General features: G+C 43.2%; 1 protein-coding gene across 1 annotated transcript in view; it reads left to right on the plus strand.

The window, feature by feature from the left end:
* The window catches only part of FBLN7 (fibulin 7), a 335652-nt gene extending 322259 nt beyond the window's left edge, over positions 1-13393 (plus strand). Inside the window, exons 7-8 of the mRNA XM_069769216.1 lie at positions 3011-3149; positions 7941-13393. Coding sequence (XP_069625317.1) covers positions 3011-3149; positions 7941-8313 — 512 coding nt within the window. The 3' untranslated portion in view covers positions 8314-13393. The remainder of the gene's footprint in view (positions 1-3010; positions 3150-7940) is intronic.
* Positions 13394-22972: the final 9579 nt, after the last annotated feature.

A 22972-nucleotide genomic window follows, 5' to 3' on the forward strand; every position in this document is an offset into this window, starting at 1 on the left:
TAAGCGTAGATGGAATGAAACACTTATTTCGGAGTGTCAAGATGGACAGCTTGAACATGGGACTGCTACTCAACTGAAAGAAGACAAAGATATTGACTACTGTCAGTAAGATAGTGACACATTTGAGATGGATGGCAACGAACTGCAAGTTGTAAAGGACTTCAGTCTACTTAGATCGATGATAACTGAAGATGCGGAGACGACACCAGAAGTCAATATTAGAATAGCTATGGGTAAATCAAGAATGAAGTCACTAGACAAGGACTTCAAATTGGGGAACATTTCACTTACAATAAAGACATGGCTCATATGTAGTCTGGTATTTCTGTAGTACCATATGGATGCGAAACCTGGAAGGTAAAGAAACAAGACAGAAGAACAGTTGGCGCCTTAGAAATTTGGTGCTAGAAAAGGATGGTATCAATACCATGGATAGCAAGAAGAGCAAAAAAAATCAATGTTAAAACAAATAAACCAGACATGTCACTGGAAACAAGGATCACCAAGCTACGACTTGCCTGGTTTGTACACTTCATATGAAGAGAGCAATCACTGGAGAAGGACATCATGGTTAGAAGAATAAAAGAAACAAGGTGAAGGGAAAGACCAGCAACCCGATAACTTGATACAATCAAAATAATGGCACAGAAGACTTTGTGTAACGCTGTTGGGTGTGGACCCACTGCGCCATGAGCTGGACTTACCCCGGAAGACATGACTAGGGGCATGTCTACTGGGTCTTCACTAGGGCCTCTGATGGTGAGGATACACTGTGCTGCCGGTACACACCAGGTACCACTGTAGGAAGGGCCAGAGGGTCATTTGTAGCTGTTCTGAAAAAGGAGTTGAAGTGACTTTGAAACATGTTGACAATAAACATTTCATATTCCATCATGGCTTGTCATTTCTCCAGCAGCTCAGAATACTTCCATCGCCTGCGTCAAATTTCAGATTTCAGCTTTTAGCAGAAACATACAGCACTCAGACATTGTACGAGAATGAACTGGGTTACTTAGGACATACAGCAACCATTATCTGCATCATCACAACACAGACGATCGGAGGAAAAACATAACCAGAGAGTTTATACAATGTAGTTTACAACGCAGCTCCATCTGTTGTCTGCTCAGCATAGCCCCTCTACAGCACAAGTTTGCGGTTATATACTGTATTTGGAAAATTATATAGGTGAGAGATGGCATAAACAGGCTATAGTATTCCTTACTGATATTACTTGCAACTTATTCCTCTGTTACAGAAACAGAGAGCAATAAAGTAGAACTCAGAATATTGCACATTTGGTATCAGATGTAATATCTGGTTGTGGCAAGAATTTAAAGTCAAAGTGAATACTTACATCTACTCAGCCATTCATGGTTTAGACAGAAATATCTGTGTCTATGCACAGGCCAGAGTGGACCTGAAGTATGGAGACAGCAGAGCAGTCTGCACTATGCTTTTATGTAACTCAAATAGAAGTAAATGTGAGGAACGGAAACAACCTGGTAAACTGTGCTATGCTTTTTCTGTAATTCTTGAGTTTTATTTTTATGGGAGATACAGAAACAGCATAGCGCAGTCAGCTTGACTGTTGTAGCGGTCTAGCCTTCCTGTGGTCTGTACAGCCCCTTTAATGCTATGTCTCCCTTTCTGAAATTTTCTTTAACCCCTTCATGACCTTCGGATTTTCTGTTTTTCCGTGTTTGTTTTTCGCTTCCCTGCTTCCCAGAGCCATAACTTTTTTATTTTTCCATCAATATGACCATGGAAGGGCTTATTTTTTGCGGGACGAGTTGTGCTTTTGAATGACATCATTGGTTTTAGCTTGTCGTGTACTAGAAAACGAGAAAAAATTCCAAGTGAGTTGAAATTGCAAAAAAGTGCAATCCCACACTTTTTTGTTTGGCTTTTTTGCTAGGTTCACTAAATGCTAAAACTGAACTGATATTATGATTCTCCAGGTCATTTTACGAGTTCATAGACATTAAACATGACTAGGTTATTTTTTATCTAAGTGGTGAAAAAAAATTCCAAACTCTGCTAAAAAAAAAAAATTGCGCCATTTTCCGCCGATACCTGTACCCTCCCCATTTTTCGGGATCTGGGGTTGGTTGAGGGCTTATTTTTTGCATTCCAAACTGACGTTTTTATTGATACCACTTTTGCGCAGATACGTTCTTTTGATCGCCCGTTATTACATTTTAATGCAATGTCGCTGCAACCAAAAAAACATAATTCTGGCGTTTCAAATTTTTTTCTCGCTATGCCGTTTAGTGATCAGGTTAATGCTTTTTTTATTGATAGATCGGGCGATTATGAATGCGGCGATACCAAATATGTGTAGGTTTGATTTTTTTTTATTGTTTTATTTTGAATGGGGGGAGAGGGGGGTGATTTAAACTTTTATATTTTTTAAATTTTTTTCACAGTTTTTTACTTTTTTTTTTACTTTTGCCATGTTTCAATAGCCTCCGTGGGAGGCTAGAAGCTGGCACAACTGGATCAGCTCTGCTACATAGCAGCGATCATCAGATCGCTGCTATGCAGCAGAAATGCAGGTGTGCTATGAGCACCGACCACAGGGTGGTGCTCAAAGCTTGCGGGTCTCAAGGACCTCTATGGTTACAATGCAGAAGCATCGCTGACCCCCGATCATGTGACGGGGGTCGGCGATGTGCGCATTTCCGGCCGCGTGGCTGGAAGCTGTAGTTAAATGCCGCTGTCAGCATTTTACAGCGGCATTTAACTAGGTAATAGCGGCGGGTGAATCGTGATTTCACCCGCCGCTATTGAGGGCACATGTTAGCATGTTAGCTGTTCAAAACAGCTGACATGTCCCGGCTTTGATGCTGGCTCACCGCCGGAGCTCACATCAAAGCGGTGCTTCTGACGTCGGACGTACTATCTCGTCCGAGGTCAGAAAGGGGTTAAAAGATCCTAATGTTTTCCTAGTAGTGATCTGCTTGTTACACTAAATTTCACCCTACATTATTGTCTGTTTCATTTTCAGATGTAGATGAATGTACATTAGGATTACACAACTGCACAAAACACTCCATGTGCATAAACACTGCGGGTGGTTTTCAGTGTCTCCTCCCTGAGTGTCCAAAACCCATTGGGAATATCAGCTATGTGAAGACATCACCCATGTAAGTAGAGAATCCTTAACATGGTTGAGTTGAATGTCAGTTACTCTACCCTCATGAATCATAAAATACTATAAAGTTGAAATGTATAACCTCACATGTAACCACAGATTGCATTCAGACTAGAGAGTTACTCTCACTTCCTAGATACTGTTGCAGAAGATAAGGTTCAATGCAATTTATTCATCTTATGCTTGAAAGAACGAGTAACCTTTGGAATTTATAGCCTTCAATTATCTTCATTATTTTATCTGAAGGATAATCTATTGAATTAATACTCCTTGAAAATGGAGACCTGTCCGGCAGTTTTGAAGTTGGCTTAAAGGGAGTCTGTAACCCCAAAATGCATTTTAAATGGACTTTATAGTGTTGTTGGGACTTAGCCCCTATAACAACCAAACTAGCACAGTACCTGGTACTGCTACAGTGCCTGAGACAATAGCTTTTAATTCATATTCAAATGAGAAAGCTTCGGTGCACCCATGGCGCGGCCAAGAGTGTGGTGCACCGTCATACCTCCTCATTTGCATATTGGGGCCTTCACCCCCCGCTTCTAATTGTCAGTGCTTGACTCCCATAGCAAAAACTGTCTGAATGCTGCCACATATGTACAGCTGAGCATGCATGCAGTTGCTTCGCTCATTTTCCTGCGTCTCCTTTCTTCTGACAATCTTGCTACTCTTATACACCCAGAAGTGCAGCGAGCTGCATCAGAAGAAAGAAGACAGTGAGGAGAATGCTCTCTGACACACACATACACCAGCAGTAATCAAATAGTGCGAGCATTGTCAATAAGAAGAGGGGGAATGGCCCCCAATATGCATATGTGGAGGTGAGTCGCCCACCAGGGCAGTGGGGTACTCAGTACCGGGTCCGGTCTTAAAGGGGATGTCACGGGGGCTGCGACCCGGTCCGTGGCCCTGGGCACCCAATTAAAGGGGGAACGGTCTTTTAGGGAATTTGATATTAAAGTCTATTTGTGATGCCACCTGTGGTTTTCGGTCAGTAGGGACCAACGCCGCTTAAAGAGGTCCTCTGGGGTAATGGTATGGTGGCTGGTTGGTGATGCTTCCCACAGGTGAAGTGGGGTCCCCAGGGCTCCCAAGGAGTGTGGCAGGGATGGTGTATGCCGACAAATAAGTGGAGGACACAAGTGGTAAAGTCTTTACCTGGTTCACTGATGGTAGTAGTCCACAGTCCAGGGTACCAGGCATGGATGGTGATGTGGTCCGGCCGGCTTGGAGGCAAAGGTGATCCCTCTCCCATGTGAGATCCATAAGCCTTTCCTACTTGCGCTAAGATGGCAAGGCCCCTGCTGCATGTAGCTTGCTGGCAAGGTATTCTCTCTCCTGTCCTGGGACAGTTGCCTGCACGGTAGGCAGTTTGAGCCTTTTTATAGGGTCTCTACCACGACCCGGGCTCTTAGAGTACTGCTGTACCTCAGGCTTAGTGTGGGCAGTTAACGTTTAGTTTAATGCCCTCCATTTCTGCTATGTGTCTTAGAGTCCCACAAAATCCTCTTGCTCCCGGTACCTGGTTTCTGCACTTCGGCTCTGAGGGTGCCCGTCACAGTTCCCCTCTGAGCCCTTTTTCCACTCCTGTGCTCCTTTCCTCAATGCTCCACTGCATACAACAACCCTTCAGGTTTTCGTCTTTCCCAGGAGCCGCAGCTCAGTCCTGGCTGCACGACTCCACTGTCTGCCTCACAGACTTCCTTCTGTCTCAGTCTCTCTCTGACTGCTCTCTTTGGTCTCCCTGGAGCAACTAACTACACCTCCTCCAAACCAGGACACTTAAACTTGGGGAAGCTCCACCTGAATCCAGGTCCTGAGCTCCCCCTCCTGGCCTGGATTCAAAATGTGTTGCATGTGTGTGCGCTTACCTGGTAAAGAGAATCCTCTTTGCCTCCACGCATGTTTTCACCCTCCCCGAAAGGAAGGTAACATCACTGTAACAACTGGTTACCTGGGGTGTTACAGAGGTATAACAATGTCCTATAGCAGGGGTGGGGAATCATTTTTCTACCAAGGGCCATTTGGATATTTATACCATCCTTCGGGAGCTGTGCAAACTCCGCCCACAAAAGTGCATCCTGACTCTGGCACTGGTTTCAGGATGTAATCTTTCATTACATGCCCTTCAGTGTTCAGTAGTGAACACTGCATTTGTGTGCTAACAGAGCAAGAAGAAATTAAAGAGCTGGTTGTAATCAAAATACACCTCCCTGCCCAAGAATGCGGTCTATGAGAATCTGCTCGGGGGCCTGATAAAAGGTCATCGAGGGCCGTAAATGGCCCTGGGGCCTGAGGTTTCCCACCCCTGTCCTACAGTCTTGGCCATGCCAAGGGTGCACCACAGTCTCCTCATTTGCATATGAATTAAAAGTTATTTTCTCACTGTTCCAGGAACATGTTCAATGCTACTATGGTTGTTATAGGTCTAAGTCCCCTACAAAACCTTGTTGCCCATTTAATATGTATTTTTGGTGGTGACAATCATGCTACATTTTGTTTAGACTATCCAATACCTGCGGAATTGTACACATTTGTCCTCTGCTCTGTGTAGGAGAATATTGCTATTGGCACTTGCTGATAGATCTGGAGAATTTACCAAGGCCTGTCAGCTTGCCTTACAGGGCTATTCCCATCTCCAAGATCCTATCCCAATATGTAGTTGTAATGCTGGTGCGTGGGGACCCACTGCGCCATGGGCCAGGCTTACCGAGGAGGAGCGTGACTGCCTGGTTTTCACTAGAGCCTATGGTGGTGAGGTTAGGTTGGGCTGCAGGTAGTCGCCAGGTACCACTCCAGGGAAGTCCTCGGGACTGCAGAAGCTGACCGGAGGATCAGAGGCACGGGTACATGGCACAGGAAGGTAAAACCAAAACAGGCGGGTGTTAAATGGAGTTTCCTAATAAAGGTCCTACCAGCATGTGATAGGCCAGGAAACCTAATCTCTGCAGGACTTAGCAGAGTTACATTTCTGCAGAGACCTGCTACGCCCCCTAAGGTTAAATGAATGTCACAAGCAGATGCAGCAGTGCAGCATGAGGTAGATTAGCAGAAGGGCCTGTGCAGGGAGAAACCACATGGTGAGTAGAGGGGCGCTGAAGAGGTATTCAAGCTACCACCATGACAGTACTAGGTATAATAATAAGAATATTAGCAAATTTTTCCAAATAGAAATGTAGTACAGTTCTTCGGATTGACGATGTCACTTACCCCATGTGTAGGACATTGCGGTAGCTTAGGTATCCATGGTTACAACAACTCATATAGTGCCAGTTAGTAACCTTTGGCAAGTAAGTATTCCTGGAGATTGAAAAAAAAACAAGCAAACAAAAACTATTTGCCTCACAAATCTGTTTAAATACTTATTTGCAATAGTCATAAAATAATAATTTAAACATCTTTTATGAAAAGTTTCTTATTTTTCCTGTAAATATATAAATGCATCCTTTGTCAATATAGTGTTTAATAACTCACTATGAATAATATTGAGTAATACTCATTGAATAATATTGGCGTGTGCTACCTGGTGAATAGTAACAGCCAGTTGTCATTTTTTCTTATATTTCCTTGAGAAATAATAGAAAAACAGAAAGCATATCTCTAAGAAATAATTCCCTGAAATTGTCACTTTATGGTAAATAAAGCAATTACTAAAAGTGATTTGCCAAGACATCTGACAGTTCCTTTTTATATGTTGAATATTCACATATTTGGAGGGTGACTGTTTAGAGAAAAATCTAATTGTTGGATGTCTTAATATTAATTACTGGGACTTGATAAAGAAAAAGATTCCAAGGTTGCCCTGAAACACTGTAGATAATGCCTAAGACTATTTACAGTCAGATGCAACATGTTTACGATCTAAAACTTTATTTTTTCATTTTTTCGGGAAACTTCATTTACTTCACAGTTTATTTTTTATTTTAAAAAATCCACATTTAGAGGAAAAAATACTGTAGTAGCCTGCCATGCTTTTTTCCCACAAAATCAGATGGCCAGTGCCAAAAATGAATTCAGTGGAGTACAATATGCCTCATAGCAGTGAATAGACATGCCGAGTGGCATGTGGCATATCTTATATAGTGTGTTTGGAAAATGCAAATGTCAGCACAGAACATTGTCCTAATATGAACATAGTCTCAGTTAAAGGGAATCTGTCATCTCAAGATTCTGTAGATAATCCCCCGATGTAACCTGAAAGGTAAGAAAAACAGGTTATATTATACTCACCCAAGTGCGTTCCCGGTGCGGTCTGGTCCGATGGCCGTCATGGTCTGCGTTCAGCGCCTCCCATCTTCATACGATGACGTCCTCTTCTTGTCTTCCTGCCGCGGCTCCGGCACAGGAGTACTTTGCCCTGTTTACGGCAAAGTACTGCTGTGCGCTGGCGCTTGCAAAGGTCAGAGAGGCCCGGCACCTGCGCACAGCAGTATTTTATGCTGCCCTCAACAGGGCAGACAAAGTACGCCTGTGCCAGAGCCGCGGCAGGAAGACAAAAAGAGGACGTCATCGTATGAAGCTAGAGGCGCCGGACACGGACCGTGACGCCCATCGGACCCGGACCACAGCGGGACCGCCCCTGGGTGAGTATAATATAACCTGTTTTTCTTACCTTTCAGGTTACATCGGGGGCTTATCTACAGCTATACAGAATGCTGTAGATAAGCCCTTGATGTCAGTGGCGTTAGCTCATATACGGTTTTTGGGGTGACAGATTCCCTTCAAATATTTTTGATAATTTTGGATGCAATTATTTTAATAATGCTTTATTTATCCTTTACAGTCAATGTGAACGCAATCCTTGTCCAATGGACAGCCGGTCCTGTCATTATGCACCAAAGACCATCTCCTTCCATTACCTCTCCTTACCTTCAAATATTCCTACACCAGTCTCACTTTTTCGTATGGCAACAGCGTCAGCACCAGGAAGACCGGGCCCAGACAGCCTGAGATTTGGAATAGTGGGAGGAAATAGCAGAGGGAACTTTGTCATGCAAAGATCAGATCGACAGACAGGAGAACTAATACTTGTTCAAAGCCTTCAAGGACCCCAGACTATAGAAGTGGATGTGGACATGTCTGAGTACTTAGATCGCATGTTTCAAGCAAAGCATGTTTCAAAGATCACTGTCTTTGTTTCACCTTATGGCTTTTAATTTAAGGTGATAGAAGAATGAACATTAAGACGCTGCATAATCTCTGAAAGTAAATTTCTGTTTACAGAAAGGACATTTGAACTTCAATGGCAACATGGGGAAATGTAGATATAAGTACACTCTTAGTTACCTCACAATCAATACAATTTTATGTTTGCCTCTTTTTAAGTATGTAGCTCCTAAACCGGTGCTGGAAGTAGATACACTACAGTGAGGAAAATAAGTATTTGATACATTGCCGATTTTGCAAATTGTGCCACCTACAAAGAATGGAGAGGTCTGTAATTTTTAACGTAGGTTCACTTCAACTGTGAGAGACAGAATCTACAAATAAAAACCAGAAAAATTGCATTGTATGATTTTTAAATACATTGCATTTTATTGCATGAAATAAATATTTGCTCACCTACCAGCCAGCAAGAATTCTGGCTCTCACAGACCTGTTAGCTTTTCTTTAAGAAGCCCTCCTACTCTGCACTCATTATCTGTATTAATTGCACCTGTTTGATCTTGTTAAATGTATAAAAGACACCTATCCACATACTCAATCACACTACAATCTCTCTACCATTGCCAAGACCAAAGAGCTGTTTAAGGGCACCAGGAACAAAATTGTGGACCTGCACAAAGCTGGGATGAGCTATAGGACAATAGCTATATGACAATAGGCAAGCAGCTTTGTGAGAAGACAACAACTGTAGGCACAATTATTAGATAATGGAAGAAACACAAGATGACTGTCACTCTACCTCGGTCTGGGGCTACATACAAGGCCTTGGTTCATGGGGTAAGGTTATTTTGAGAAAGGTCAAAAATCACCCCAGAGCCATATGAGAGGACCTGGTCAATGACCTAAAAAGAGCTGGGACCACAGTCTCAAACATAACCATTACTAGCACACTACGCCATCATGAATTAAAATCCTGCAGGGCACGCAAAGTCCCCCTGCTGATGCCAGCACACGTCCTGGCCCATTTGAAGTTGGTTAATGACCATCTGGATGATCCAGAGGAGGCATGGGAGAAGCTCATGTGGTCAGATGAGACCAAAATAGAACTTTTTGGTATCAACTTCACTTACTGTGTTTGGAGGAAGAAGGAAAATGAGTACAATCCCAAGAACACCGCCCCCAACCATGAAACATGGTGGGGGAAACATCATACTTGGGGGTGCTTTTCTGCAAAGAGGACAGGACAACTGCCCTGTATTGATATGTATTGGTGGATGCAGTCATGTATCGCAAGATTTTGGCCAACAACTTCCTTCCCTCAGAGCATTGAAGATGGGTCGTCGCTGTGTGTTCCAGCATGACAATGACCAGAAACACGCAACCAGAGCAACTAAGGATTGGCTCCGTAAAAAGCATTTCAAGGTCCTGGAGTGGCCTAGCCAGTCTCCAGATCAGAAGCCAGTAGAAAATCTTTGAAGGGAGCTGAAACTCCATGTTGCTCAGCGACAGCCCAGAAACCTGAAAGATCTGGGGAAGATCTGTATGGAGGGGTGGGCCAAGATCCCTGCTGCAGTGTGTGCAAACTTGGTCAAGAACTACAGGAACCGTCTGACCTTTGTAATTGCAAACAAAGGTTTCTGTACCAAATATTAAGTTCTGTTTTTCTATTATATCAAATACTTATTTCATGCAATAAAATGCATATTAATTATTGAAAAATCCTACAATCTGATTTCCTGGAATTTTTAAAAGATTGTGTTTCTCACAGTTGAAGTGCACCTACGATAATAATTGCAGACCCTTCCATTCTTTATAGGTGGGAAAACTTCCAAAATCAGCAGTGTGTCAAATACTTATTTTTCCCACTGTATTGTATATGACCAAAATTATTGGGACACCTGCATATTACACTCACAGAAGTTTTTATTACATCCCATTCTAAATCCATAGGCAATAAAATGGAGTTGGTCTCCCTACTGGAGTTAAAACAGTTCCACTGTTCTTGTAAGACTTTCTACAAGATTTCGGTATGTGTCAGTGAGGATTTTTGTTCATTTATCCACAATAGCATTTGTGAGGCCAGATACTCATGTTGGACAAGAGGGGTTTTCCCACAAACAAAAGTCATTTTAAGCAATAGATCTTGGAATAATAATACATTTCACAATTGGATGTGTTTAAATAAAATGTTCCTTTGCTGAGATAATCTTATAAATGTGCCCCTGCTGTGTACTGTGTAATGGCTGTGTCTGACCGTACAGGAACATGGTCTGATCATACCACAGCTCCTGGTCAGGGGAGGAAGCAGAAGACTATACAGACATCACAGCATTACAATATCTATTAATTAATATGAACTTTTGTTTCTGGGAAAACATCCTGACTGTTTGCCCATGGAACATTTTTCAGTATTTGATTCCAAGTGTTTTATAACTAAGCATAATGATTATCATTAAATTTCATTTATGGTCAGATTAGAATCCTAGCTATAGCAAACTTTAGAAATATCTGGCGAGATTTTGGAATCCATTTTATAAATACATTAGAAAAGTGCTAAATGCATGTTAATTTAGTCTTTTTATAATAATATTGATTAAAAGGGTTGGTTATTCTATGTGTAAGAATTTTGTAAAACCTGCTGGTACAAGAGTAAAATAACAAAATCATCTAAGTTTGTACTTACCTTCTCTCCCCCGTGATTCAGCACAGACCCTAATGCAACTTTCCAGACTTTATTTAAATGAGACGGCATGCGAATGCTACAATAAATCAATGACCTATAGACATTATATCTCATATCGCCGGGTGGTGATGCGAGTAGTATGGCATGTGACCGCAGTAACTACGGAATCGCTGCAGCACTTGATCACTGGGGGAGAGAGTATGTGACTACTGAAGATTATGTTAGTTTACAATATTAGCAGCCGTTTTTACAAAATGTTTACAAGTGGGGTAATCCCTTTAACCCATTACTTGCCAAATTAGAAATTTTCATTTTACGGATTTTTCAAAAGAGAGCGTCCCAATATTCAATTAAAAATGACAATGACATGATTTCCTATTTTGAAAACATTCATTTTACAAACACAACACAAAAAAATTGGACCTAATTATAAAAATTATAAAATCTTAGTTGCTAGAAGCAAAAGATTAGGCGTCCCAAAAAAAGGACATTGGTAGAAAATGGGTTCTAAGTAACTTGATTCATTGGCTTTGTAAATGGAAAACATTTATTACTTTTAGAAGTCAAAGAAAATAACATAGTTTACATGGGCAAACGTATGCATTATTCACATTTTCCGCAAATGGCATGCTTCTCCAATTATTAATGAGGTTGTCTAAAAATATATCAATATAACAAAATTAACAAATAGTGGGCTATTTTGCTCTTGTGCAATCTTCGGACATTAACATTTTTATATTCTTAATCTTGTAAAGACTGTATTTACCTGCTGCTTTGTACATGCCAACAGATTACAATTACATTGAGTAGATAAGGATTGCTGTGTAATAATTAATATACACTGCTCAAAAAAATAAAGGGAACACTAAAATCCCACATCCTAGATATCACTGAATGAAATATTCCAGTTGTAAATCTTTATTCATTACATAGTGAAATGTGTTTAGAACAATAAAACCTAAAAATTATTAATGTAAATCACAACTAATATCCCACGGAGGTCTGAAGTTGGAATGATGCTCAAAATCAAAGTGGAAAATGAAGTTACAGGCTGATCCAACTTCAGTGGAAATGCCTCAAGACAAGGAAATGATGCTCAGTAGTGTCTGTGGCCTCCACATGCCTGTATGACCTCCCTACAGCACCTGGGCATGCTCCTGATGAGGCGGCGGGTAGTCTCCTGAGGGATCTCCTCCTAGATGTGGACTAAAGCATCCGTCAACTCCTGGACAGTCTGTGGTGCAACGTGACGTTGGTGGATGGTGCGAAACATGATGTCCCAGATGTGTTCAATCGGATTCAGGTCTGGGTAACGGGTGGGCCAGTCCAGAGCTTCAATGCCTTCATCTTGCAGGAACTGCTGACACACTCGAGCCACATGAGGTCTGGCATTGTCCTGCATTAGGAGGAATCCAGGGCCAACAGCACCAGCATATGGTCTCACAAGGGTCTGAGGATCTCATCTTGGTACCTAATGGCAGTCAGGCTACCTCTGGTGAGCACAGGGAGGGCTGTGCAGCCCTCCAAAGAAATGCCACCCCACACCATTACTGACCCACTGCCAAATTGGTCATGCTGAAGGATGTTACAGGCAGCAGATCACTCTCAACGGCGTCTCCAGACTCTGTCACGTCTGTCACACGTGCTCAGTGTGAACCTGCTTTCATCTGTGAAGAGCACAGTGTGCCAGTGGCGAATTTGCCAATTCTGGTGTTCTGTGGCAAATGCCAAGCGTTCTGCATGGTGTTGGGCTGTGAGCACAACCCCCATCTGTGGACATCGGCACTCAGACCATCCTCATGGAGTCAGTTTCTAACCGTTTGTGCAGACACATGCACATTTGTGGCCTGCTGGAGGTCATTTTGCAGGGCTCTGGCAGTGCTCCTCCTGTTCCTCCTTGCACAAAGGCTGAGGTAGCGCCACAGCTCGCATTGATATGCCATCCTGGATGAGCTGCACTACCTGAGCCACTTGTCTGGGTTGTAGAGTCCAGCTCATGCTACCACGAGTGTGAAAGCACAACCTACATTCAAAGGTTTCTAAAACATCAGCCAGTAAGCATTGGTACTGAAATGTGGTCTGCGGTCCCCACCTGCAGAACCACTCCTTTATTGAGTGTGTCTTGATAATTGCCAATAATTTCCATCTGTTGTCTATTCCATTTGCACAACAGCATGTGAAATTGATTGTCAAACAGTGTTGCTTCCTAAGTGGACAGTTTGATTTCACAGAAGTTTGATTTACTTGGAGTTATATTCTGTTGTTTAAGTGTTCCCTTTATTTTTTTGAGCAGTGTAGCAGTTTAAAAAGCTATTTTTCTTTGTTAGAACATCTATTAAAAAGAAAAGTGTAGCTTGAAATTTTGGAGCTCTAGTCATTGATGATTTTACATTCTGTTATACGCGGAAGTGCTCTGTAAAGTATTGCATACATTCTAAATATGAAGTACCCCTTTGTAAAGATCTATTACTCCACACTATGTAGTAGGTACCATAGAGGCAGTCCTAATTGGTTGCTTCTTAGTCTTGTACCTTTTGCTACTGCAAAGTCAGAGTCTTTTAAGGACTCCCCTCATCAGAGAATTGGCCAAGAGTGTTTAACAAAAACCTATAGACTAATGAAAAGAAAGTGGATGAGAGAACGAATAAACACTAGGACCATCAGTTCTGTGACAAAATTAAAATGCGTGATGCATTTCATGGTTCAATATAGATAAATCTTTCTTCCATTTCATTTCACTGTTAGCAGCTTCTATATATTAGAACAATGAATCAATGCAGGATTGCAGTCACAATGGTAACAGATGATTTCATACTGGGAATCCAGAACAAACTGACGCGATTAGTGTAATTATTTTCAAAGGATTCCTCTGTCAATTATTTGTATGCTGATCGCGAGCATGGTTTGCTTAGCTGATGGGTCGGCAGCAGTGATGAGCTAGTGTGCTCGAATAGCGTGTTATTCTAGCACGCTCTTGTACTAACTTAGTGTCTTCGGCCTGCTCGAATAATATGTTCGAGTCCCCATGGCTGCATGTCTCATGGCTGTTCGATAGCTGCAAAACATGCAAGGATTGCCTGTTTATTAGGCAATACCTGCATGTGTTACAGCTGTCAAACAGCCAAGAAACATGCAGCGGCGGGCACTCGAACCTATTATTCTAGCAGGCCGAAGACACTTAGCAAATTCTGTGTAGTAAATTGGCAAGATTGGTACAGACTGTCCCACAGACTCACAGAGAGTAATAGGAAGTACAATACTTATATTCTTTAAGTTAATATGTATTACTTAATGCCCACAAATCCTTTTAAATGCATGTTAATAATGTTGCAAGTCCGACAATTCCATCATGACTTTTCCGCTTTGGTTTTGAAATTTAAAAATTGACATATGTATATATAGTGTATATATATATATATATATATATACACATATATATATATATATATATATATATATATACATCTCTCTGTACAGTGGGGAAAAAAGTATTTAGTCAGCCATCAATTATGCAAGTTCTTCCGCTTAAAAAAATTAGCGAGGTCTTTAATTGACATCATAGGTAGACCACAACTATGAGAGTTAAAATGAGAAAACAAATCCACAAAATCACCTTGACTGATTTTGCAAGATTTATTTTGAAAACTATGGTGGAAAATATGTATTTGGCCGTTAACAAAAGTTCATCTCAATATTTTGTTGTATATCCTTTGTTGGCAATGACAGAGGTCAAACGTTTTCTGTAAGTCTTCACAAGGTTGGCACACACTGTTGGTGGTATGTTGGCCCATTCCTCCATGCAGATCTCCTCTAGAGCAGTGATGTTTTGGGCCTGTCGCTGGGCAACACAGACTTTCAACTCCCTCCAAAGGTTTTCTATGGGGTTGAGATCTGGAGACTGGCTAGGCCACTCCAGGACCTTCATATGCTTCTTACGAATCACTTCTTCATTGCCCTAGCGGTGTGCTAGGGATCATTATCATGCTGAAAGACCCATTCACGTTTCATCTTCAATGCCCTTGCTGATGGAAGGAGGTTTGCACTCAAAATCTCACAATACATACCCCCATTCATTCTTTCATGTACGTACATGGATCAGTCGTCTTGGTCCCTTTGCAGAGAAACAGCCCCAAAGAATGATGTTGTCATCCCCATGCTTCACAGTAGGTATGGTGTTCTTTTGATGCAACTCAGCATTGTCTCCTCCAAACATGACGAGTTTTGTTTCTACCAAACAGTTCTACTTTGGTTTCATGAGACCATATGACATCCTCCCTATACTCTTCTGGATAATCCAAATGCACTTTAGCAAACTTTAGATGGGCCCGGACATGTACTGGCTGGTGGCATAGTGTGCTACTGATGGTATCCTTTGTTACAGTGGTCCCAGCGCTATGCAGGTCATTCACTAGGTCCCCTGTGTAGTTCTGGGACTTTTGCTCACCATTCTTTTGATCATTTTTACCCCACGGGGTGAGATCTTGCATGGATCCCCAGATCGAGGGAAATTATTAGTGGTTTTGTATGTCTTCCATTTTCTTATTATTGCTCCGACAGTTGATTTTATCACACCAAGCTGCTTGCCTATTGCAGATTCAGTCTTCCCAGCCTGGTGCAGGGCTACAATTTTGTTTCTGGTGTCCTTCAGCAGCTCTTTGGTCTTCACCATAGTGGAGTTTGGAGTGTGACTATTTGAGGTTGTGGACAGGTGTCTTTTATACTAATAACAAGTTCAAACAGGTGCCATTTCTACAGGCAATGAGTGGAAGACAGAGGAGCCTCTTAAAGGGAACCTGTCACCCTGTTTTTTCAGTAGGAGATAAAAATACCGTTAAATAGGGCCTGAGCTGTGCTTTACAATAGGGTATTTTTTGCCCCCTGATTCCCTACCTATGCTGCCGAAATACCTTACAAAAGTGGCCTTTTTCGCCTGTCAATCAGGCTGGTCAGGTCAGATGGGCGTGGTCACAGCGCTGTTTCTCCCCCACATCTTGCTTATGTTCCCGTTGGTGGCGTAGTGCTTCTCGCATGCGCAAGTGCCGAATGCACTGCGCAGCTGTAGAAAAAGAGCGCCTACTGAAAAAACGGGGTGACAGGTTCCCTTTAAAGAAGAAGTTACAGGTCTGTGAGAGCCAGAAATTTTGCATGTTTTTAGGTGATCAAATACTTATTTGCCACCATAATTTGCTAAATAAATCTTGCAAAATCAGACAAGGTGATTTTCTGGATTTGTTTTCTCATTTTGACTCTCATAGTTGTGGTCTTCCTATGATGTCAATTACAGGACTCTCTCATCATCAAGTGGGAGAACTTGTACAATTGGTGGCTGGCTAAATACTTTTTTCCCCACTGTATATATATTTATATTGTAAGAAAGCAGGAGGTAAGGTTCTGGATGACAGATATGTGTCACTGAGGTGGTTGTCCTCTGTAATGTAAAGTCTGTACTAGTAGCACTACATTACTGAGAGTTTTTATCTGACTTGATTTGGGGTTTGGGATTTAGAAGCAAGCAAAAGAGTCTAAGTGGAAAAGGTTGTTCCCATAATCCAGCCCAGGGCTTACAGGCCTAATTACAGCAGCAGGATTAGCTCAGCAGAGTGGAGTTTGCGCTGGAGCTGAATACCATTGTGTTTGTCTGGTGAACACATTTATCCTGCTGGAGCTGCTACTGCCTGAAATATCGATTGGTGAGGCTGCTACATTTGCCTTGTTTTATTGTGCCTGAAGTAAGAACTCTATGTTATTCCCTTGTACTGGAGGAAGGCTGTTTTCACATTTCGCAGCTGTAAAGTTTATGATGGACAATAAACTTTATGCTGTTTTGATATAAAAACCCTATGAGTGTGTGGATCCATGTGCCACCCAGAGAGATGAAACCCAGCAACACCCTACAATATATAGACACACACTTCAAAAACAACATAGCTGTAACATAATTTTATCTGCTGATGCAACTCAACATAATAATATTAATACAAGTCATACAGTTATGAAATAATGCAGCTACTGTACTCATGTATGGCTAAATTCACACTTCCTTTAAGATATTGCATTTGTCTGTGCTGTTTTCAGGAACCGACAAACAGAATTCATGAACAAAAAGGATTCATTGCATAACTAATCCAAGCTGAAGCTGAGGGACTCCACTGCTTATTATGAAATCCATCTGGGGAAAATACTGGATGATGTGCATTTTCTTTCATTCTAAAAACAGACACATAAATGAAGCAACACAGATACCATGAAATTGGGAATGTGGTCTAAAGTATACTGTAACAAAATTCAGCATGCCAGCACCAATATTGCCAAAAATATTGTTACAAAAGGGTAAATATTACCATCATGCTATGACCATATAATACAGTATTACTATATACATTGACCAAATAATACCACCATACTAAACATTACCAAACATAAGTGAAATGACCAATTTTACCTGGCGGTAGCACTGGTGGAGGTAGCCCGGTTGAATACTGGCGGCTACCAGGTGCTACATATGGGGCTCCCTCATTCCAGATGGGGGTCTGTGTGATCACAGTTCTTTGCGCCACTAAGGCACCAGCACATCTGGAGCACAGAATGACAGGTGCTCTTTCAGGAATGGCGGCGGTTGTTGTTTCTCTCACTTGGCCAGATGAGGGTGATGTTGGGCAATGTGGAGTCTCTAATGACAACGGCTCCGAGTCTCTAGGTGGCGATGGCAGGGAGTCGATGGGCACTAGGAGGGTCTCGTCGGTGGCCGGGGCAGGTTCGGATTGCTTACCTGCCGCCGCGGCGTCTCCGGTGCCGGTCTCTTCCACTGCAGGTGGTGGCACCATCGGCTGGCTATGCTGCTGCTCCTGGACGCTGGCAGCTGCGCTGTACCAGGATTTCCGGAGCTGGCGGCACAGCTCCTCGACTTCCGCGTCAAGAACCTCCAAGTTCATATATGGCGGCGAGGCCTATTCGGCTTCTGATTGCTGGACAGCACTGCAGGTATTCTCCCCCTCCTCCTCTTCTGGAGGGTGGTTCCTTCTTCCTCCACCATCCCAGACTAGGAGGCGGATCCCTTTCATTGATGGGCATATTTTTCTGACGTAGTAGTATCTGTGAGGGGCTGGCTCCATTTTCGTGCCGTTCTTCCAGGCTACGCCCATGATGACACACCCCACTCCTCCTTCATGCCGCATGGCGCTGTAATGGGGGCGGTTTTGGCGGGAATTTTCGGCGGTAAATGGCAATACACAGTCCTTAAGCACAAATAGTTCAAATACAATTCTGGCACAGTTCCTAGCCGCAGGTGACCCGATTTTCAGGCTTAAGTAGATCCTGTTCATGATGCCAAAGATGGATCGCCCCCAGAGTAGGGCAATGGGGTACTCGGCACCGGGTCCTGCGGTTCGGGGGATGTCACGGTGGCTGACCCGGTCCGTGGCCCTCAGGGGTGTCCAGTAAAAGAGTTTATGTATGGGCAAGGTCTTTAAAGGGATAATGTTCGTGACACCACCTGTGGTATTCGGTCAGGGTGACCGACGCTGCTTAGGGGTCCGCTGGGGTGATGTTATGGCAGCTAGCTGGTGTACCTTCCCACAGGTGAAGTGTGTCCCCAGGGCTTTCCAGAGTGTAGTTGGTAGATGGTGGATAATGTAAGGCGCAGTGAATAACGAGGACACAAGGTTGCAGTCTCTTTACCTTTACTGAAGGCTTCAACATCCACAGTCCAGGGCACCAAACCACAGGGTAGGCAGAGTCCGGCCGGTCCGAAGGCACATCCAGAGTCCACTTATCCAGGTGGAATTCAGTAGCCTTTCAACTAGTGCCTGTGTGTTGTAGTACCTCCCTGCTGAGCAACTCGGTAAGGTCCTCACAACTGTTGTAGATGTTCTAGATGTTATTTCTTCCTCTCTGTCCCCCAGATGATGTGGATAGAACAACCCATATGACTGATGGCCTGAGGCTTGTTTATAGGGACCCTAGAGACGCCCCGACCCCCACAATTTGCCACCGTGTCTTCTTAGGTATTTAGGTCGGGCAGCCAACTTGGAATTGACTGTCCTGCTGGTTTCTGAAGTAAAGCGTAGAGTCTATTACTCCCTCGGTGTTCCGGCCACCAGCTACGCGCCTCAGAAGGAGGCAGCCTCTCTCAGGGCAGAACTCCTTCTGGTTTTCTCCTTGTGCTATGACTTCGTGTCTCACTTTCTACGATGCAATTCCTTTCTTGTCCTTTCTTAGAATGCTGCCGCACGTGGGGCAGGCGCAGGTCCGTGTCTTTCTGTCTCGTGCTAGGCCTCTGACTGGATCCCACCCTTGTTTGGGGCCCTCTGTCTGCAGCTTTGTGGTGTTCCACCTTTCCCGCTGTCTGCCCGACAGGTGTTGCCTGGGCCAAGCCCAGTCAGCTTCTCCCTCACATTCTATCCAACCCACCAGTTTTACCCTAATGTGAGGAGTGGCCTAGTAGATAGAATCTTTGCTCCCCCTGGTGGACTGGAGTGTGAAGTGTGGTGTATGGTTTGTGATACCTGGCAGGGTGAACTCCTTTAGTGCCATCAGACGTAACATCACTCCCCCTGGTGGAAGAATAATATTACTGCAATGACCAGGACTCTGGGGCGCTGCATGAACATTATTCTTCAATGGAGTATGTAAATGAAGAGGTTGGACAAGAAATGACATCACAATTATTATTTTTTTGTTCAATAATAGATTTTTATTTAGCTTTCAAAAATGCATACAAATCCACATAAAAAACGCATCAAATCCACAAAGATTTTTACCTGCGCTTTCTGCCAAGAGATGCAGAATCTGCGCAGAAAATTCCACATGCAAATCTGCAACGTGTGCACATACTGAACTTTAAAAATTACACAGATATGCCAGAGCTGCTGCTGAAACTGCAGGCTATCTGTGCGTACTATCCATGTATCGGTGTTCTCACCCTGATGCTGCTTGCCTGTCTGTGCTCCCAATCACCGCCTCATATGTGACTTACCCACACAGTGGAACTCCACCGGGCACATGCTGGAGAGACTGTGCAGGCAGCAGCAGGCAATACTGGAGTTTGAGCTACAGCACACACGGGTGAGTTACTCTGCGGAACAACAACACTTCACAACCAATGAGTTGGCCTCCATCCATGAAGTGTGTACTGTGTTGCACTGCTTTGAGTATTTCACAAACTTGGGCAGCGTTGATGACGCCATCATTAGCATTACCATCCCACTTCTATGCCTCCTAGAAAAACAAAGCGGATGAAGTAGTGGCACAATGGGAAGAGTAGGAGGAAGAGTGACCATTCACATCATTATAAGGCCAGGTGTGCACACATGTCTTGGAGGATGGGTTCCTTTACTAACAGCAGCCAGATACACAAATCTCCAACCAAGGGACAGTTTGGGATGATGAGGAGGAGGATAAGGAACAACCGTGTTCACAGCAGGTTGGCCCTCAAAGCAGCTTTGAAGCATGGCTAAGGGGTACAGATGATACTGAGGACCTAGACAATATACCTCCCACCAATGACAGCTTGTCGTTGCCTCTGGGAAGCCTAACACACATGAGGCAAGACATGCTGCTGGGCCTGCGCAACGACCACCGAGATGCCCAGATTGTTACAAGTGCTGATTACTGTGTGGCCACCCTGCTGGATCCCCACTACAAGCACAACGCGCCATCCTTACTTCCGTCATTAAACATGATTGGAAAATCCAAGAATAAATACAAACGCACATGATAGATGCACTACTGACAGTGTCCTCACCTAACAGCAGGGGCTCAATGGAAGCACAAGGCAGAGGAGGAAGTTGCCAATGCTGCTAGGGCACCGGCATTATCTTGAAAGAGAGGGTTAACATGACAGAAATGTGGAAAACCTTATTCAGCACGTTACAACATCCAGCACCACCATCTGATATGGTCCTTATGATCAGGTTATGATTGTGTAGCAACTCACTTTGGATTAATAGGTTAGACACTAAAAAATGCAACTGGTCCTGCCAGTTCCTGTACAGACTTGATATTCTGACTCCGCAGTCCCTAGTGTTGCCTGTGTGTACAGAGATGGCCCAGAACCTAAGAAGTATTATAGATGGTAACACGGACCTAAACTACCTAAACAGCTGTTGAGGTGCTTCATGTTCCTCCTAATGAAGTGGAGTGCAGAGCAGAGAGTGAATTAACTTCAAGAGAAGTGTGCTGAACAGGAAGGAAAGAAGTTATAGTGAGTAAAGTAAATAAATACCAAAGAAAGAATAAAGCAATTACTTTTAACAAATATAGAGCCTACTTCCTAAAGTTAAACAGAAAAGAGGTGCAAAGTATATCAAAGAAACAACACTGTGAGAATCCTTTGCTCAAAGCGCACAGACTGGCTCCAAACATCAATACAATGTTAGAACATCTAAATTAATCTATCACCAGCAGGAAACGCCCTCTGGGGAACAGAATGTAAAGCTGCACCCAAAAGGTGATAGGTGGACAAATCATAACACATGTGGTAAGCTAGACATACTGTAGCCAGAAAACAGAACTCAAACACCAAGAAAAAAGGTGTGTCTGCTGTGGCTCGGCAGAAAGGCAAGCTGACCACAAAACACAAACTCAAGGGATCAAATCCATGAGTAAGACAGTTTCAACAACATGGTCGAAGAGTATATGTCCACACATCTCCACATACTGATTGATGGATCTGGCACATTTAACTTCTGGGTCACCAAATTGGACCCATGGCCTGAGCTTGCTCTTTACGTCTTGGAACTGCTGGCCTGCCCTGCAGAAAGTGTACTATTGGAACATGTGTTTAGCATGGCAGGGAGTGTCATCACAGACAGACTCACATACCTGTTCACATCCAACGTGGGTAACCTAACATTCCTTAAAATGAACTATACGTTGATTCCACAGGACTTGTCCATACCTTTGGCTGAATATAGAAGTATACCAGCCTCACCCAGCCATTGTTAGACTCCATCACAGTTTATTTATTCTATTTTCCATTCACAAAGTTTTGGGGCCTACCCAGTTTAAAGTAAAAAAATTAAAAATAGGGTGTTTTGCCGAATACACCCATACAGGCTGTTTTGCAGACTTTTCCCACAGAGGTTTTTTTCAGAGTATTTTCAGGTTTTTCTGGCACGGCACTCCCACAGACACGGCTGCAGAGTAGAAAAATGCATTTTCATACACAGTACTCCCACAGACACAGATCCAAAATATAACAACTACAGACACAGAGACAGAGTATAATTTTTTTGGGCACATTACTTGTACAGACACAGCTGCAGAGTAAACAGAGAGGCTTCATGAGATGTCGTCATCCTGCTTGCTTCGTGTCGTGCTCCTGCTCAAGAGTATTGATCTGCCCCGTTGAGGGCAGGGCAAATTCCTGCAGTGCGCTGTCTGACCATTTCCGGCATCTGTGCACTGAAGTACTTTGCTCTGCCCTGGAACAGGGCAGATCAGTATGCCTGCGCAGGAGCACAACACGAAGCAAGCAGGAAGACGACATCGCATGAAGATGGGAGGCGCCGACCTGCGACACCGATCGGACCGTACGGCACCCGAGTGAGTATAAGAAACCTTGTTTTTCTTCTCTTTCAGGTCAGACTGGGAGCTTATCTGCAGCATTACAGAATGCTGTAGATTAGCCCCGAAAGGCAGTGGCTGCATCTTATAGTGGCAAAACGAGGGATAGGTTCCCTTTAAAGGCACAGATTTTTTTTAGGCACAGCAACAACTTGTACAGATACAGCGGTACAGTAGAATTTTTTTTAAATACACTACTCACAAAAGGAAGGCTGAGTAGAATAATTTTTCTGATACACTACTCGTATATGCACAGCGGTAGAATAAAATATTTTTTTCGGCCCACAAATGAGAAAGACCTGGCTGCATAGTAGAATGACTTTTTAGACACACTACTCAGAAAAAGACGGCTGCATAGCAGAACTGTTTTTTAGACATACTACTCGTATATACCTAGCAGTTGAATAAAATAATTTTTTTAACACACAAATGAGAATACTTTTTAGACACACTATTCCCAA

Source organism: Ranitomeya imitator, chromosome 5, assembly GCF_032444005.1.
Source record: "Ranitomeya imitator isolate aRanImi1 chromosome 5, aRanImi1.pri, whole genome shotgun sequence".
Lineage (NCBI taxonomy): Eukaryota > Metazoa > Chordata > Amphibia > Anura > Dendrobatidae > Ranitomeya > Ranitomeya imitator.